The following is an 18,384-nucleotide window of genomic DNA, read 5'->3' as shown; positions in this document are numbered from 1 at the left end:
TACTTACAAATTAGGGAGTAATTACTCCCTTTTTTGGAAGGGGGCGGGGGCTTTTGATTTTTTTTCTGAAGACAATTCCCTGAAAAAAAAAACACCAACACGCCCTATTTGAAAATCAGGGCCCTGTCTTCGTGTATGGTTTTACACGGGAGTGGATCGAGGAGTTCTTTTAAAGTGGTACTATATTGCAAATCCTAAAAGTGGAGAATTATATATCAAATTAAAGGAGAAAACTAGAACTTTGTTCAGCGATGCATAGTCCTACAAATACCATCAGCATGATCAAGGTATCATTCATAATAATTTAAACTTTCAGAGAGAGAGTTTTTGTCGCTGTTCTACAAATTTGTAGATTGATATACACATACATCTCATCCTTCTCTCATCTCTCTCTCCTAATCTCTTTCTTTCTCCGGCACTCTTTCTCTTCCTCTGCCCTCATTTTTTGAATCCCCCTCCCTCACCCACATCTACCCCATCCCGCCCCACACCCAAACATATCTGTACCACCTTTCACAACTTTTAATGATAACGAATGCTGTATTATGATCGCACGACCGTAAAATAATAGATTTCATAATTTCTATTTAATACAAAAACAATATGCAGTCAAACTGTGTGTGTAATATCTCATTGCTTTTGAATATTCAAATTTCAGTGCTTCATTGTCACAAGAGGGAGGCATAAAACTATTTTGTTCTATTTTTATTACATGCAGTAGAGAATTCTGGAACATTTTTGTGAGTTGAACTCTATTCAAATATTGGATAAATAAGTAATTTCATTTTTTTTTCACATTTCGTGGAAAATATCTTGGGTAATAAAGGTAAAACGGGGAACAGTTAATTATAAAATGAGGAAAATTAACCAATTTTGGCTCCTCCTTCACCGACAATACAATGTTTAAACATCCACAGATTCAGTTTTATTGCACAATAAGACATTAGCAGTGTATGCCGTGAGCTTATAGGTCTACGAGTTGTTCAGATATACGCTTTATTGCAGGTTTATAATATGGTTCGATCTTCTAAATACCAAAGATTTAATCTACAAAACCACCTTCAATGTTTTCTAAACACTTACAAACCTGGTGGGTGTTTCATAAGGCTGTTCGTAAGTTAAGAGCAACTTTAAGAACAACTGGTGATCCTTTCTTGTGGTAAATGATATATTTATTGGTGATGGTTAAGCGCTAAGAAAGGGTCACCAGTCGTTCTTAAAGTCGCTCTTAACTTATGAACAGCTTTACAAAACAGCCCCCTGGCACTGGATTTACACGTAGTACTGCATGTATGTACACGTTCATTTTTGTCAATACAAAAAAAAATGTCTTCACAATAACTGTCAATGAGAACCCCTTTATCCCAAGTCGATAATAATTACCGATATTACATACATGATTTGATACGGGAAATAATGATATTATTAAATGTATAATGATTTTTGTTCAGTTATACTTCTCGATAAGGAGGCATTGGTAATTTCCCCCTTTTCTTCACACTTCTTTTTTAAAATTTGAATTCTATTATCATATAATTACAGATAATGACTTTTTGAAGAGTTTTATTTTCTTTAAGAAAAATACATCCTTTGCAAAATTTAATGAACTTTCCCACCATCCTTACACAATAAAAAAATGGGCTAAGAAATATAAAGATCATTAGTAGTGTTTGTGTAGGCATGTATTAGGTAGAGTATTATGTTATGCAATAATGACAAACGAATCCATTGGTTGTGTCAGGTGTGCTACGCCAATAAGGCCAAAATAAAAACAAATAAGTGATAGATAAAAAATACAAAAATAAATAACGACCATGTCTAGCGTTACATTGGAACCGAATCAGCTACGAATTCATCCGAATACACGTATTCGGGTAGTTTCGGGAGCATTCTGTTCTCCCTCCGCGAATGCGAGAAAATTCGGGAGGGAATCGGGAACATTCGAATCCACCGAAACCATCCGAATCAGGCCGTATTTGGGGAGAATCGGTCCGAATTTATTCGGGAGAATTCGGTTTTGGTGTAACACTAGCTTAGGAAATTGTAACAATCTTATATTTGTGAATCATCTCGCAGTAGTCTCTACTCCATGGTAACCCATCTGGTAGGTTTCAATTCTTGATTAATGACCATTGATAATTTTGAAATATTTCAAAAGCAACATTGCTTTTTATCAGTTAATCTCCTTTTACTTCGAATGTCATAATATAGGACAATATGAGTTGATAAAAATGAGCAGTTAAGTTTTCGCAAAAACACATTTCTTATCTCCCTGTTGTATAGCTATAAACATGAGATCGCACAGAATAATTTCAAGAACTTTCATACCATCATATGATGCCTTGGGCTTATTATCATAAACCAGAAAGACTTCAGTTGCAACGTGTTGACCATACATAATAACATTGTAAGTTTGTAATAATCAAACCAAATTATTAAAAGGACAGAGATGCTCTGTCCAAATCCGTGTGGTCATACTTCCAGCCCGTCCAATGGGCAGGTATTACCACTGTTATTCAGCCACATCTCAATACAGTTCGAATGGAAGAAGTGTTCACACAGCAAGAATTTAACCGTTTGGTTCTGTTCATACGGTTCCATGCAGACCGCACACTGCGAATCTTCCCAGGTAATGCCCTCGCTTGGGCCGTCGGTCGCGACATCGACCACGGTCACAGTTCGGAGAGAGGCCAGCTTGTCGCCTTCGATGGTCTTTGGCGCGATCTTGTCGTCGAGTCGGAGGAGCATGTCGTAGTCCTCGGGTGTCATCTCTCGATGCTGGAGGTCAAGGAGGAAACACAAGAGATTCGCTTCCTCGGGGTCATCGTGGTCCACTTGAGCGGTCACGAGCTCGAACTCGTGTGGGATGTAAACTCGCTGCTCCTTCTGCTCTGGAGTCCAGCGAGGTTTCCGAAAAGCAAATTGAATTCCCCTTTGTGGTCTTTTTGCGCGGGTGCGGGTGTAATTTGGCTTCGTTTTTGCCGTCGATGCATTTTCCACCGTCTGTGACTCCTTTGGCTCCCATTCACTGTATCTTGTTATACCAAGGTGATAGAGCTTCCGAGAAGTCTTGTCATTTCGTCGTTCTTTGATTATTGTGATCTTTTCATCCTGTGCTCTAAGTCGCGACATCACTCCACTATTAATCACAATCTTCTTCCCTTGCACTATAACATTGTCTTGCAATTTGCACTTTGTTGCATAGTTATTAATCTCGGGAATATTCTGCACTCGGTGCATTAAACATGTTTTCCTTTTTAATCTCGCTGGATGGAACATGACACGTTCATACTCGTCAAAGTTAAATTCTGATTCATCATACCCGTCGTAACAGCGCTCACTTGGCTGCTCTTTCCCTTCCATAAAGGCAATTGCGTCATCCAAAAAGGAACGAATTGGGGCTGTCGATAAAACGCCCATGTTTTCACACAACCATGGAGCTGGTAAAAATTTCTTCCTTTTCTTCTCTTTCTTGTCACTGTCGATGTCAGTATCATTGTCTGAAGTCGTGAGATTTGGTCTAGTCTGAGATTTATTTCTCCTATTGGATTTGCGAGCCAACACCGCCACTTTTTTGGCAGTAAGTTTTTCAGCACATTTCGAAGGTGGTTTCCCAGTGGTGGCTTTGGGGAAACTTTCCACCTGTATTTCTCCTGCTTCAGCAACCATTCTCAATATTTTTTTCTCACTTGTAGACGAAAAATCCTTTTTTCGAGAAGGCTTTATGCCTGTTTGGCTTGCAGCCGGTTGGAATACTGAATGCTGCTGTGAATAATGGGTTAACTTTATATATTCAGGAATTTGTCTTCCTTGTATTGCGACATCGGAGAGCAAGTGCAAGTCTCCATGTATTTCTAAATTTAGAATGACACATGTCTGTGTTTACATCAACATGTGCATATTATTATATGACATCATCAATTCAAGCTCTGATTGGTCAAAGAGTTTGGCTAATTAACATATCAAGTGAAATCTCGCGGGAATCGAGAGCTATTGATATGTGCGAGATATTTCGAGACCTACATGTACCACGGTCACTCCGAAATCCAAGATCGAATATGGATTCTGGTCAAAATTCTGGAACTACAGCTGTTACAGTTGACCGCTTTTCTTGGTTTTCAGATCATCCTAAGGTAACAAATCAGACAATACGTTTTATGAATCCTTACATGCAAATATTCACTGGGGTTGGTGTATTTTATCTGGTCGTGATAAAATTCACAACGTCGACAGCCCCACACCTTTCTTTCTGTGTAAGCCGCTGGAAGCAATGTAAAAAACTAGAAGTAGAAGTACATGGAGGATTGGGGGTCGGGTCTCTCCGGACACTTTATATTTTTGAAGTCTTCTTTTTCGTCTTTGGATTACACTCAAAATATAAATTCATTAGTTTAAATCATCTTCTGTTTTGCTCTCTATAATATTTCCTAACATTTTGTACTAAACATTGATGAAAATTTGCTTGTAAATTTATCCAAATGACTTTCTAAAATATTAAAAGATCGTCCGGACACACGACCTGTCCGGACACACAACAACTGGGGATAGTAAAAAGCCACTCACATGTGTGTATTGCGAGGTTAGATTAGTCACTCCTAGTACCAATGAGGTCCAAACATTAACATTTATGGACCTCGTAGGCGACAATGGCTAAAAAAAATGGTTAGAACCGTCACTCGTTAGTGTTTCCTGCACGTGTACCCAAGGCCAAGACAAGTAATGTATTTTAATAAGTATACCCAGTTTTAGTGTGTCCAGACGATGAATTTTAGAAAGTCATTTGGAAAAAATTATAAGCGAAGTTGCATCAATTTTTAGAACAAAATGTTAGGAAATATTATAAAAAACAAAATAGGAGATGATTACAAGTATTGAATTCATATTTTTAGTTTAATCCAAATACAAAAAAGAAGGCTTCAAAAAGATAAACTGTCCGGAAACCCGACCCCCCATCCTATAAAATTTATAAAATCATGTAAAAAGATGAGCAGTAAATTAGTGACTTAGCCACAGATGTTATTGTCGCCATCATGCCGTCTTTGTTAATGTAGCCTAGCTACAAGACGCGTATAGAGGGGGACAATAACATGACCACTGCCAACTTAAATAAAAAGAAATACCCGGTACTTGCATTGGCCAATAAATATCATGAATCGTGAAATACTTGCATCGGCCGATAAATATCATGAATTATATTTCATGATATTTATCGGCCGATGCAAGTGTTTTACCTTTTTCCAGGCTACGTTAGCGGTTAGGTCTAATTTCACTCAAAAAGGTCATAATGAAATAGAGAGAAAAAAAAGAATTACAAGATAGTTCATTCACAACATTATTATGTGCCATTGTGTATCACAACTTTCTACAAATGCGCCACCCCGTAAGTGCTATTGTCGCCTATCAGGTCAGCACTGGTAAAGAGCATACATGTAATGTTTGGACCTCATTGGTACTAGGAGTGGTAAAGAGTTCCTTTTGCGACAGTTACCCAAAGTGAAAAAATATATATATAGATCTATTAGGGTGGCTTTCATGAATGGAACTCTTTCCCAATATTGTTAAAATGTTTTAACCTCATTGGTACTAGTGGTGGTCAATGGAGGGTTGAAATCAAACTTTAAAGTAGGGCCTAGTTTAAAAGCTTTGAAATGCAGTAACTTTAAAAGTAGAATCTAAATGGATGAAACTGGGACACAACTTGTAAACAGGATCACTTTGTAATCATTTGCACAAGTCCCAAATCAGAAGTCAAAGCTCATTTAGGGTAATAAACTTTTATCCTCACATAATTTCTTTGGGAAATAATTATTCCTTTACTTAGTTTTGAAAGTCAGCCATTCTGCTATTTCATAGTGCAGGCAAGACTGCCAAAGGTGTTCCACTTGTATTGTTTCTTTACATTGTTTTAAATTTTGTTCTTGGAGGAGAAATAATGATGCATTTTACTCTGTAGATGATCTGATAAATCTTGATCATATCGTACCAGCAAATCTGTTAATTGATCAGTTTCCAAAATTTTCTTTAAAAAAACCTGCCAAGTTCAAGCCTTTTCAACATATAAAACAACAAAGTACTACAGAAGTGTCAGAATTTTGTGCTCTTACTCTTGGACTTGGTTTCAGCAACTGCTGAGACCTGAGTTGGTACTGATTTTTTTCAGGAGCTTTCAGCCATTAAAGCAGACAAAATATGGTGGAGTCTTGATCTATCAAGCACTCTTGGTTATCTTAACTGATCACAGAGAAGGCCTAACTATGACATCAGTACATTGAAAATTACGTAAGATCCTAATATACAATTCTGCTTCAGGAGATTATATAAACTCCTTCAATCAAAATGGAGTAGAGTCTATACAAATTGTTTGTACACCCTTAAAAAAAATCTTATTTTGGTATTCAAGTCAATCAAGAGAAAATTGTGCCTTTCCTTTAAATGCAGTTTTATTATTTATATTGTATCTGTCCAATTTTCCTTCTGCAGTACCATGAGATGCTGTCTTGGGGTTTTGATGATTCCTCACAGATAATTTCAGCGCTTCTGGTCTATCTGGATCTTTGTGAAGGTAACCTTTCTGTATTTTTTTTCTACGAAATGTGGAAATAAAAGAATGAATTGACCAAATTCAATAAATTTGTGACTCTCTTCCTCGAAATCCACAATATTAATAATACATGTAGTTTAAAAAAAACACATCTAAGCTTTAAAAGGGTATGTAAGTATATGTACATGTATCTAAAATTGCCGAAATTGATCAAATATTATTCACAAACATTCAAGTATCTATAGACATACTTAATCAAATTAAATCGCTCAGATATGATGTGTGCACTCTGCCATATGCACATTGTGGAATGATGATGAAACTTCCAACTGTGATGTCTTGTTTTTATTTTTTCATTTACTACAATTTCTTTTTAAGTATGGACAAGAACAGTTATTCTCTCATACTTTTGATTTACTGAAATCTTGCCTAGTGATTCCTTTTTTGGTTTTTAATTATTGAAGCAAATGGTCAAAATTGTGTTTTACCATCTCGTTCTCAGTAATTTATGAAAATCATATAAAATGAACATGAATTTCCTAATTCAAAGTGAATTTGATCTTGTATTTTGGGGAGGCGGTCATCTTTGCATAATCTGCTATTTTCGCTTTGTATACGATGTATGTAGCCCTTTATATAGTCCAAAATCCCTTTTCTGAAAGAAATTCACAGAGGCATCAAGAACTGCCTTTGAAAATTGTACTAATTGTAACAAAAATACAAAATACAGAAAAAACTACAAGGATTTCTATGAGGAAATTGCCATGTTCTTGTATTATTTTATAACATGATATAGATCTCCCAAATGAGTCATGACATAAAATTATTATTCTTACAGAAGACATTCATACCTTCAAACAAATGTCTTTGATTTTCAAATTACATTTACTATTATATGATTAGCACAACTTTAGCCTTAAAAAAGTAGTTTTCCAATGCAATATTTTCAAAATATTCATGTGATACATTCCAGTTAACATGATCAATTTCCATGGAATAGATATTGAGGGTTGTAAAATCAGGGTATATCATCCAAAAGATGCCTCATGTGCATTGCAAAAATGCTGTAATATAGGCTACCCCCGGTATGAGTTCTTTAATCTCAAATCAACAATGACAAGCTATTGGGCCCTGTTTGATCAAACTGAGAGAGAGAAAATAAGTATTGAAATACACAATTCTCAAAATTTACTATTTCTAGCATTTTTAGTGCCAAATTTACCGTCTCATTTTTTTTTTCTTAGGAAAGAACTGGTGGCACATGGAGATCCATCCATGCTGGCCTTTGCGTATGGCGTATATCACTGGTAAAGCCAATAAGAAAGATGACTTCACGACAGTCTTGCCTCTTCAAGCAAAGGCTTCTCTCTCTCCAGCAAGGTAATTTAATCTCGACTTTTACATGTATTTCAAAAGCCAGTGAGTCTATAAATCAATTTAAACACAGAATTTTTGTCTCACCTGCATAGCAGAGTGAGACTATAGGCGCCGCTTTTCCGACGGCGAAGGCGGCGGCGGCGTCAACATCAAATCTTAACCTGAGGTTAAGTTTTTGAAATGACATCATAACTTAGAAAGTATATGGACCTAGTTCATGAAACTTGGCCATAAGGTTTATCAAGTATTACTGAACATCCTATTAGAGTTTCATGTCACATGACCAAGGTCAAAGGTCATTTAGGGTCAATGAACTTAGACCATGTTGGGGGAATCAACATCAAAATCTTAACCTGAGGTTAAGTTTTTGAAATGTCATCATAACTTAGGAAATATATGGACCTAGGTCATTAAACTTGGACATAAGGTTAATCAAGTATCACCAAACATCCTGCATGAGTTTCACGTCACATGACCAAGGTCAAAGGTCATTTGGGGTCAATGAACTTTGGCCGATTTGGGGGTATCTATTGAATTACAATCAAAACTTTAAAAGTTTTTGGATCTGATTCATGAAACTTGGACATAATAGTAATCAAGTATCACTGAACATCCTGTGCAAGTTTCAGGTCACATGATCAAGGTCAAAGGTCATTTAGGGTCAATGAACTTTGGCCGAATTGGGGGTATTTGTTGAATTACCATCATAACTTTGAAAGTATGTTGGTCTAGTTCATAAAACTTGGACATAAGAGTAATCAAGTATCACTGAATATCCTGTGCGCATTTTACGTCACATGACCAAGGTCAAAGGTCAATGAACTTTGGCCATAATGGGGGTATCTGTTGAATTACCATCATAACTTTGCAAGTTTATTGATCTGACTTTTGAAACTTGGACATAAGAGTAATCAAGTATCACTGAATATCCTGTGCAAGTTTCAGGTCACATGATCAAGGTCAAAGGTCATGTGAGGTCAATGAACTTTGGCCACATTGGGGGTATTTGTTGAATTACCATCCTATCTCTGTAAGTGTATTGGTCTAGTTCATAAAACATTGAAATAAGAGTAACCAAGTATCACTGAACATCTTGTGCGAGTTATAGTAGTTTTCAAAGTCAGCACTGCTGCTATGTTGAATCGCGTGATGCAGGTGAGATGGTCAGAGACATTCCACTTGTTTAATGTTATACATGCAGAGCATGGAATTACAATGTAACAGAAAAATGATGCTTAAAATTTTGGAAAACTAGTTGTTGTGTTCAACAATAAAATGACTATTGATGCATACATGAAGGTCAGAAGGCATGCAGGCAAGATATAGCCTGAATAGACAAAGATAATGATGAACAGAAGGCAAAATCTTTTTAAGATAAAGTAATTAATTGTGGAAAAAAAAATCATGTCCAAATATTTATCAGGAAATATTAGCAGTAGGCCGCTACTGTGCAATATTTTCCCTGAATTTTCTTTAATCATGGTTGTCTTGTTGATTGAATTTATATTTCTATGTTCAATGTTTAATAATGTGTTTTGGTATTATCTATTTTCATCTACTGTTATGTTTTGATTATTTGTAAACCTGTTCAGGTTTGGTCCTTATTACAGTACTATCATACTTCATATAGTTAATGGTATGTATTTGTTCATGTTGATTCCTTCAAATTCCTGATAGATGTCCAAAAGTCAATTCCTTTTTTTCAAGTTTTCTTCTTTTCTTTTTTTTTTCTCTATCTTTGACCTCCCATTGTTGTAGTTTGAGAAATTTTCTTGCTGCCATAGACACCGAGCATTGCAACCTTCAAAGTTCCCTGAAGACCCCATCAAAAGCAGTCATTCCCGAAGAACACCGGGCAAAGAGGGCGCTAACTCTGGCCATTACCGATTCCGATTCTACCATAGTCTACTATAAGATCAGCGATGGCCTCGTTTCCCCGGACAGTGGTCCTAAGATTCCTAACGAGGTGGGGAGTGACGATGGAGGCAAGGAGGATGGGAGGGGTAAAGGAAGGGGGAAGGGGAGGGGTAAGGGTGTGAAGAGGAAGTCTGGTCACAGCGCAGTAAGCTGAAGCTGTCCTTGTTTCCCCGGACAGTGGTCCTAAGATACCAAACGAGGCAGGGAGTAAAGATGGAGGCAAGGAGGATGGGAGGGGTAAAGAGGAAGGCTGGTCATAGTGCAATAAGCTGTCGTTTCCCCCGGACAGTGGTCCAAAGATTCCTGACAAGGTGGGGGAAGTGACGCTGGAGGCAACAAGAATGGGATGGGTAAGGGAAGGGGAGGGGGAAGGGTGTGAAGAGGTAGACTGGTCAGCTGAAGATGCCTGCATCTCATTGTTGTGCTGCAGATTAGCCATGCTTTCTGTGGCCTCTGTGAGATGTTAGTCTCTGATGATTTGATAAAGCTTGCCTTATGCTGGATCATGTGTTGCACTCGTATCCGCAGATGCCAGTGTTGTGGTCTTCATGGTCAGCCTCGAGGTCAAATATGTGGCCATGTCCGTGATGTTGGACCGTCAGGCCGTGGCTTTCAAGGTTTGCACACAACACTGGCAGACAGAATAAAGCAAGTTTCCAGTACTGTCACATTCCATGTCCACCCTTGCTGCAATTTGATCTGAATATAATAGAGAAACATCATACAAGCATACCACTGCAAAATTATATCATTAAATTGGGTGTGAAGTAGGTAAGTTATGGTGAATTGAATTTCCTCAATCACAAACAGATATATGTACATGCACAGCACAGGTAAGATACAGATGAGAGGGTCGTATACTCGCCATATGCGACTTTTTAAATGTAATGCATAAAATATCAAATATTTCATTTTATAGATATGATAGACAAGAATCGTTTGATGAGTTAAATAGTAACAATTTCACAGGCTCAATGAGGCATCATCTGACTGTCAAAACATGTATATCATAAGAGAAGGAAATGTTAATCTGTTGATATGCAGAAATAATAGTGTTTGATCAGCTTCCTCATTTCTCTCCTGCCCATATTGTGCTTATATCACTGTATGTATGAAACAAAACAAAACTTACAGATGCCACAACTTTCTTACTGTATATCTGATTATGTTCAATTTTCTTTCAGTGTTAGGTGTGTTTAATTAATCTAGTATTCCAATCCAATTGTTTTTATGTTGGACACATGCACAATCAAAATGTTAATCCTGTTTTAATGATCAATGTAAATACTGAGTACTGGAAGGAGAGATGAACAAAAGGAGCAAAAAATTAAATGCTATTTTCTTTAGTAAAATGTTAATCGCTTTGAAGTCACCAGTATTTTGCTTTGTATGCCTTGACTTTGGCAACATCAGAATGATTTAATTATCTTTACCTTTTATTATTGTTATTCTGTACATGTCAAGGACCCCACAGGAAATTGGCTTTCAAGCTTTTGTGGGTTATCCTGTACAAGCCTGTTGTTTTTACTGCTATTTTTGTAAATATGTTATGGTGATTTTCCAAATTAAATCAATCAGTTATAATAGATTCTTGAAAGTCTATACACATTCTCATAATTCCTCCTCTTGATGTGATTTGCAACGAACTAAGAACAAATTTTTGCCTTTTTGTGTAAGGAGTGTTCACCCTAAATAGACTGGGCTATTCCGACGCCTAAGAAGATGGTGGGGGGGTGGGTCAGCCCCCTTACGATTCCGTTGATCGTGTGATCGCAATGAAAATTGGCAGGTGTGTTACCCATGGCATATTCTACAAAACTTTAAAGGAAAATGAAACCTTTGGAACATGATAGCTTGTGTGAAAGCAGAAAAATCAAAGAAACAGATCAACAAAAGTTTGAGAAAAATTAAATGAGTATTAAGAAAGTTATGAGCATTTGAAATTTAGATCATTATTGTAATGTAGATCCTCCCATTGGCAATGTGACAAAGATGTGTGATATCACATGTGAACAACTTTCCCATTGCTTTTGTATATATTTCATTTAAAATGCCTCTTTTATCACATCCACCAGTAGTTCATTTATTCTGTCTATAGGAGGGCTTGTAATACAGATTTTCAAAGAATATATTATGGATAAAAGTTTGTATCACCATAAGAAAGAGGTATTTTATAGTCTATCAAAGGGAAAGTTGTTCACATGTCGCATTGCCAATAGGAGGATCTCCATAGCATTAGTGATTGCAATATTCAAATGCTCATGATCAATTATCTATGAGGTTTTTTGCAGAATTTGATCTTAAAGGGGAATGAAACCCTTGAAAAAAGTGGACTTGTGTGGAAAGAGAAAAATCAAAGAATAAGATATAAGAAAGTTTGAGAAAAATCAGATAAATAATGAGAAATCTATGAGCATTTGAATATTTTCTTAATAAATCATTTACATGACATTCCATGATATCTTTGTCTTTAGTGAATGAAGAAGGAAGGTGGGATGTGAAATTTTTAATAAATCTTATTTAGATTTGACAACTGACACTCCTCAAACATTTGAGGTAACCCTTGCTTTAAGATATGAAAATGAAAATACCAAATGTTTGATTCATGAAAATGATTTTACGTGTTGATAGCTGACGTTATAGGGAAACATGCCAAGAAATGACTGAGAATGAGGTTAATAGTGCTGCGATTGAATTTGTAATGAGGCCTTGGTGTGTTTATGGTGGTGATGGTAAAATGAATGAGGATGATGATGTGATGATGATGGTGATGATGGTGATGGTGCTGCTGCTGATGATAATGGTGATGATGGTGGTGGTGATGATGATGGTGATGATGATGGTGGTGATGGTGGTGATGATGATGTGATGATGATGCGATGATGATGATAATATGATGATGGTGGTGATGATGATGCGATGATGATGATAATGTGATGATGATGTTGGTGATAATGGTGGGTGGTCATGATGAAGATGATGATGAATAATTATGGTAGTGTGATATAAATTAGCGATGATGAATGGTCATAATGATGGTGCTGGAGATGAACGTAATGGCTGGGCGTGATGATGATGATGATGAAGATGATGGTGTTGATGATGATGAAGATGATGGTGATGATGATGAAGATGATGGTGTTGATGATGAAGATGATGATGATGATGAAGATGATGATGGTGTCGATGATGATGTTGATGATGATGGTGATGCTTATGATGATCATGGTAGTGATGATGGTAATGATAAAAGTGATAATGATGTTGGTAGATGATAACGACGGTGATGATAAAGTAGTATTGTTACATAATGTGTTACGTTATGAGGAGAACTGTGTATGGGCGCACGCCGGCGGCATCGTGTTAGGGGAGGACTTGCTATTAGAATGTTTTTTTTTTTCTTCTGATAAGTCCTCTTTTATCGGACAGTTACCACACTCATGTGCAGTAACAGTGCCTTTCAGACAATCAAAAGCAAGGAAAGTTGGCAAATCCGAAAACTTGTTGGAAAAAATGTTGATTAAATGCTCTTCTGAGCACCGCACGTTATCCATTAACTCGCCAAAAAGAGAGATAGAAGTGGCTTATTATTATAATACAGAGCAAACAAACAATAGATTTGTGTGTCAGATAATTTTTTCCTGGTGATGTTATCAACGGCGTGAAAGAACCACAGTTATGTTCCAAAAATTGACTGAAATTGAATGGAATTTCGCTGTGAGAACTAAGCCCCTAAAAAAGTTCTGAAATTTGAAGGATGATGAAGTTTTTGTTACAGAAATATTAAAGGTGAAACTGGTACCATTGGGAAGCTTCAGCTTGACAATGATTTGCCATATGATATGACTATGTAATCTTTAAATGTGCAATTACCCTGAATAAAGGGCAAAGTCAAAAGTGAAATGTTGCAAAATGCATTGTTTTAATTCTAACCATCTTTTTTTAAGAATTCTGCCCAGGATGCAGGGGCCGATTGCACGAAAGGGTCTTTCCAAGGACCGTCTTCCGCGTCGCCCATCTTTTATGATGCGCTATAAGCGGGGTATATGTTAAATTTAGGATAAACAAATGAAATTCGTAAGCTTGCTTTTAAATCAAATTTTATACAATTCCATGAGATATCACACCATTTTGCAAACAAACATTTTGTTTATTTTAACGGACGAATAAAATATGTTTGCAGATAATTTATTTGAAACGCGTTTCACATGGCGCATCATAAAATAAAAAAATGGCATAAAAAATGGGCGACACGAAAGAAGGTCCTTGCAAAGACCCTTTCGTGCAATCGACCCTATATAGGTGACAGTGAATGTTTGGGTCTGAAAGGAGTGGTTTGTGTTCCGGTTTGTGTTATCGATATCCGGAGAGACGTGTATCAACTGTTTTCATGATCTATAGTGTTTGTTTGAAGTGAAAGCGGGAGTGAAAGTGTTCATAAACGATGAAACAAACATTCTCATCTTTTGCACATTTAACTTAAAGTTAAACTTTTTTGGAAATTATTCCAAACACATTTAATCCGTTACCATGAGAATACACCAGGTGTGGACTTTCACGCTTCAGTACATCAATATCATTCAAACTATGTCCATCCTCGAAACAATTGGAAATTCACGATTAGAAACAACAAATTTGCAACATTTAGTTTATGATATTGCTGCTTATTTATCGGGGTCCACCCGCCAGTCATAAGGACCACTGGTCATAATACCCGCTAGTTATAAGGACCGCTAGTCATAATAGTCATAAGGGTCGCTATTCATAAGGGGCTTTGTTCATAGAGGTCGCTTGTCATAATCAACGATGGGGTCGCCATTCATAATCAAACAAGAGGGTCGCTAGTCATAATCAAGGAAGAGGATCGCCAGTCATAAGGAGGGAAAGGGTTCGTTGATCATAAGGGTCGCAATTCATAATAGTTGATGAGGGTCGCCAGTCATAATGGTAGATGAGGGTCGCTATTCATAAAAGTAGATGGGGTTCGCCAGTCATAATAATGGATGAGGGTCGCCAGTCATAATAGTAGAAGGGGTTCGCCAGTCATAATGGTAGATGAGGGTCGCTATTCATAATAGTAGATGGGGTTCGCCAGTCATAATAATGGATGAGGGTCGCCAGCCATAATAGTAGAAAGGGTTCGCCAGTCATAATAATGGATGAGGGTCGCCAGTCATAGCAGGGGCGGAAATCTCTCCCAAAAGGTAGGGGGGACATGGGGCTGGAAAATTTGACTTGTACAAGGTTATCACCCCAAATTTAAGGTCATTTCGACGAAAATGAATTTGAAAAGCCAAAAAAAAGGGGGGGGGGTTATCATCCCAAAATTAAAGCCATCTCGTTCTAAAATACATGTTTTATGCAGGGGTGGATCCAGCCTTCGCCAATGGGGGGGGTGGAATTTTTTCAGCCATATTTTCCCCGATCGGCCGCTCGAACATGATTTTTGTTTTGTTTCTTTGAAATGGTAGTAATAATTAATTCTTAGCTTTACTCTTATAAATCAACATAAACATATAATATCATAATCATGATTTATATAATGCGAGCGCGAAGCGCGAGCAAACTTTTTTTTGGAAATGTTATGTACAGTTTCCCTAAAATTGGGACATTCTTGGCAATGCTTGTTATCCTGAAAAGATGTCTATGCAACTATACTATGAACGCGAAGCGCGAGCGGAAATTTTTGATACACGTTTTGAACTGATCGAAAAGGTAGGCCTACCTACTGCTTGCAGTTAGCCATGAAGAAGTTACATATTTCAACAATCAAATAATGCAAGCGTCATGCGCGAGCTGAATTTTTTTTCACTTTTACCTAAAGATTGGAAATTCTATGCACTTTTTGTGACTTAAACAGAATAGGTATATAACTTAACTATTGATGCGAGCGCGAAGCGCGAGCCGAAAATTTCGAGATTTAGACCTAAAAACGAGACACTCTATTCATGTTTTGTAAATAATGAAAAGGATGAGTAATTGGGGATCTTCCTTACATTAAAAATGCGAGCGCAAAGCGTGAGCAGAAAATTTTTACATACGTTTTGAAGTGATTGAAAAGGCAGGCCCTACCTGTTAAGGACTACTTGCACTTAGCCATGAAGACGTTAAATATTTCAACAATCAAATAATGCGAGCGCGAAGCGCGAGCTAAATCTTTTTGACATTTCTAGTACATAAAAATTGAAATTTCAATCAATATTTGTAATCGTGACAACTAAACAATTGATACGAGCGCAAAGCGCGAGCAAAAAATTCCAGATTTAGACACTGTATTTATGTTTTGTAAATCATGAAAATGATGAGTAATAATCTACATTAAAGGGATGATCCGGACTGAAAATATTTATATCTTAATACATAGAGTAGAATTCCCTGAGCAAAATGCCGAAAACTTAATAAAAAATCGGATAACAAAGTTATTGAAGTTTAAATTCAGCAATTTATGGATATGGATTGCACTTAATAAAGAGCTGATATTTTTCGTCATTATTACTTATATGAGTTTTGACATAGGACCGAGACATCCTTAGGACAGTCATCATATGAACATGCATGAGGACTATCTTTCTATTCCTCTTGCTATGCGCGAGATGAAACAAAAGAGACAATTTGATTATTGAATTGATATCTTATTTATTGAGGGCGCGGGATCAACGTGAGTGCAAATTGCGAGCCGAAAATTTGTGATAAACAGTCATGAACAAAGGATTTTTAGTACTTTGTTGCGTTATCAATATTGACACATACCACATACATAACTCGAAAATCAAAGGCGAGCGTGCAGCGCTAGCTGATACGTTTTGACAATCAGGCCTGAAAAGGGATATTTTAAAACTTTATGGCATACACGAAAATAATAAGTACCTGATAAATCAAAATTTGCGAGCGCGTAGCGCGAGCATATAATGTTAATATTCAGACCATAAAACTGACATTTGTACAGAGCACTTTATAAAAATCTATTTGTAAATCACACAAACTAATGAAAGTTTGATTTCCGAAGTGAAATATGTTTTGAATATTGACTTCCAAACTTGATATTTTAAGCTCAATATTAAACAAGTTATGTAAATCACCTAACGGTGCGAGCGCGGAGCGCGAGCGAAAATTTTATTTAGTAGTATGAAAGATTCTTTTTATTTTCCAAGTCTTCCCCTCATTTTATTTATTTTTTATTAGTCACAGGTCTTCCTCCTTTTCTTTTTTCTCCTCTCTTTCCCTTTTTTTTCTCTTTATATTTTCCTTTTTTTGCTCCGCCAATATATCCCCCTGGATCCGCCTATGTTATATATGTACAAATAGTAGGGGGACATTTGATATTGTGTCCCCCCTACTATTTTGAGAAGGGGGGACACGTCCCCTTGACCCCCCTGAGATTTCCACCCATGCTTGACATTACGAGCTGTTATTGAATCAGAGCCCGGAGGAACTGACGATTTTGTGGAAGAAAGAACATTAAGTATTTCGGTATTCGACGTTCGATTAAAAAATAGTGATTTGGGTACATTGTTACATAAATAATCACAAAAATGCGATGAAGAAGTTTGATTTTTTTCTTGAGTTAACTTTCCAATATTGATAAAATAGCTATTGAATACCTCAGCAATGGTTGATTTCTTCCAGAACTTTTCCTGATTGAAATACATATAAGATGGTAAGGTGTTTTTTCTTTTACCTAATAAATTCTTTATCCTCGACCAGGTTTTTTTCATATCACCCCTCACTTTATTAAATATTTTTTCGTAGTAAATCCTTTGGCTTCGTCGAATAACACATGTTAATAAATTCTTGTATTCAACGTATTTTTTATAAACCGATAGTATAATCTTTGTTTTTTCTGAATGGATTTCAAAATGCCATGTGTAATCCATGGTTTGACGTTTATTTTCTGTTTAGTTTTTACAAGGGGAAAAGATTCATCATACATTGAGCTGAACTTTTGAATAAATAAGTTATATGACATGTTAATATCTTCATTGCTATAAATAGCATTCCAATTAGTTAAACTTAACTTTTGTTTAAATTTTGAAATATTTTCACTTGTAATTTTCCGGATTTTGCTACTGATTGTATGGAAAGGCAAAGATAGATTGTTACTCAGGCAAAATATAGGAAAATGGTCCGAGAGATCCGAATAAATAATACCGCAAGTATTGTTCTTGTGGAAACAATTAGTGAATACATTATCTATTAGGGTAGCCGAATGCCTTGTTATTCGAGATGGCTTATTTATACAAGGAAATAATCCATGGGTAAACATTATATCTAAAAATTCATTTGTTTTGCGATCAATTTCATGATTGAGTAAATTTATATTAAAATCTCCAACTATATATAGAAAAGCGGAGTCTGTTTTTCATGATTATTAACTTTTTTTACATTACGATTTCATACACCATGGCAATTAACTGTCGAACGTGCCTTTTCATATACCGGTTCTATCATATATTTGCCCTTTAGCACGTACACAGTGATATGACCCTCGAGTGTTTGTTGTAAAGAGCTTCCAATCTTTTGAACAAAGTCCAACAGCCAGCATAAGACTC

The 18,384-nt window shown here is 36.5% G+C and overlaps 1 protein-coding gene across 1 annotated transcript; it reads left to right on the top strand.

Annotated features, from left to right (window-relative positions):
- The first annotated feature begins 3,872 nt into the window (after positions 1–3,872).
- LOC121428794 lies at positions 3,873–11,704 on the top strand. The gene is made up of 4 exons (XM_041625629.1): positions 3,873–4,133; positions 6,481–6,562; positions 7,786–7,921; positions 9,677–11,704. The coding sequence occupies exons 1-4, from the start codon at positions 3,873–3,875 to the stop codon at positions 9,987–9,989; spliced, it is 792 nt and encodes a 263-aa protein (XP_041481563.1). The 3' UTR covers positions 9,990–11,704.
- Positions 11,705–18,384: the final 6,680 nt, after the last annotated feature.

The sequence above is a fragment of the Lytechinus variegatus genome, chromosome 15 (assembly GCF_018143015.1).
Source record: "Lytechinus variegatus isolate NC3 chromosome 15, Lvar_3.0, whole genome shotgun sequence".
NCBI lineage: Eukaryota > Metazoa > Echinodermata > Echinoidea > Temnopleuroida > Toxopneustidae > Lytechinus > Lytechinus variegatus.
Note: the sequence above shows the minus strand (reverse complement) of the source record. Positions and strands in the feature narration are given on the sequence as shown.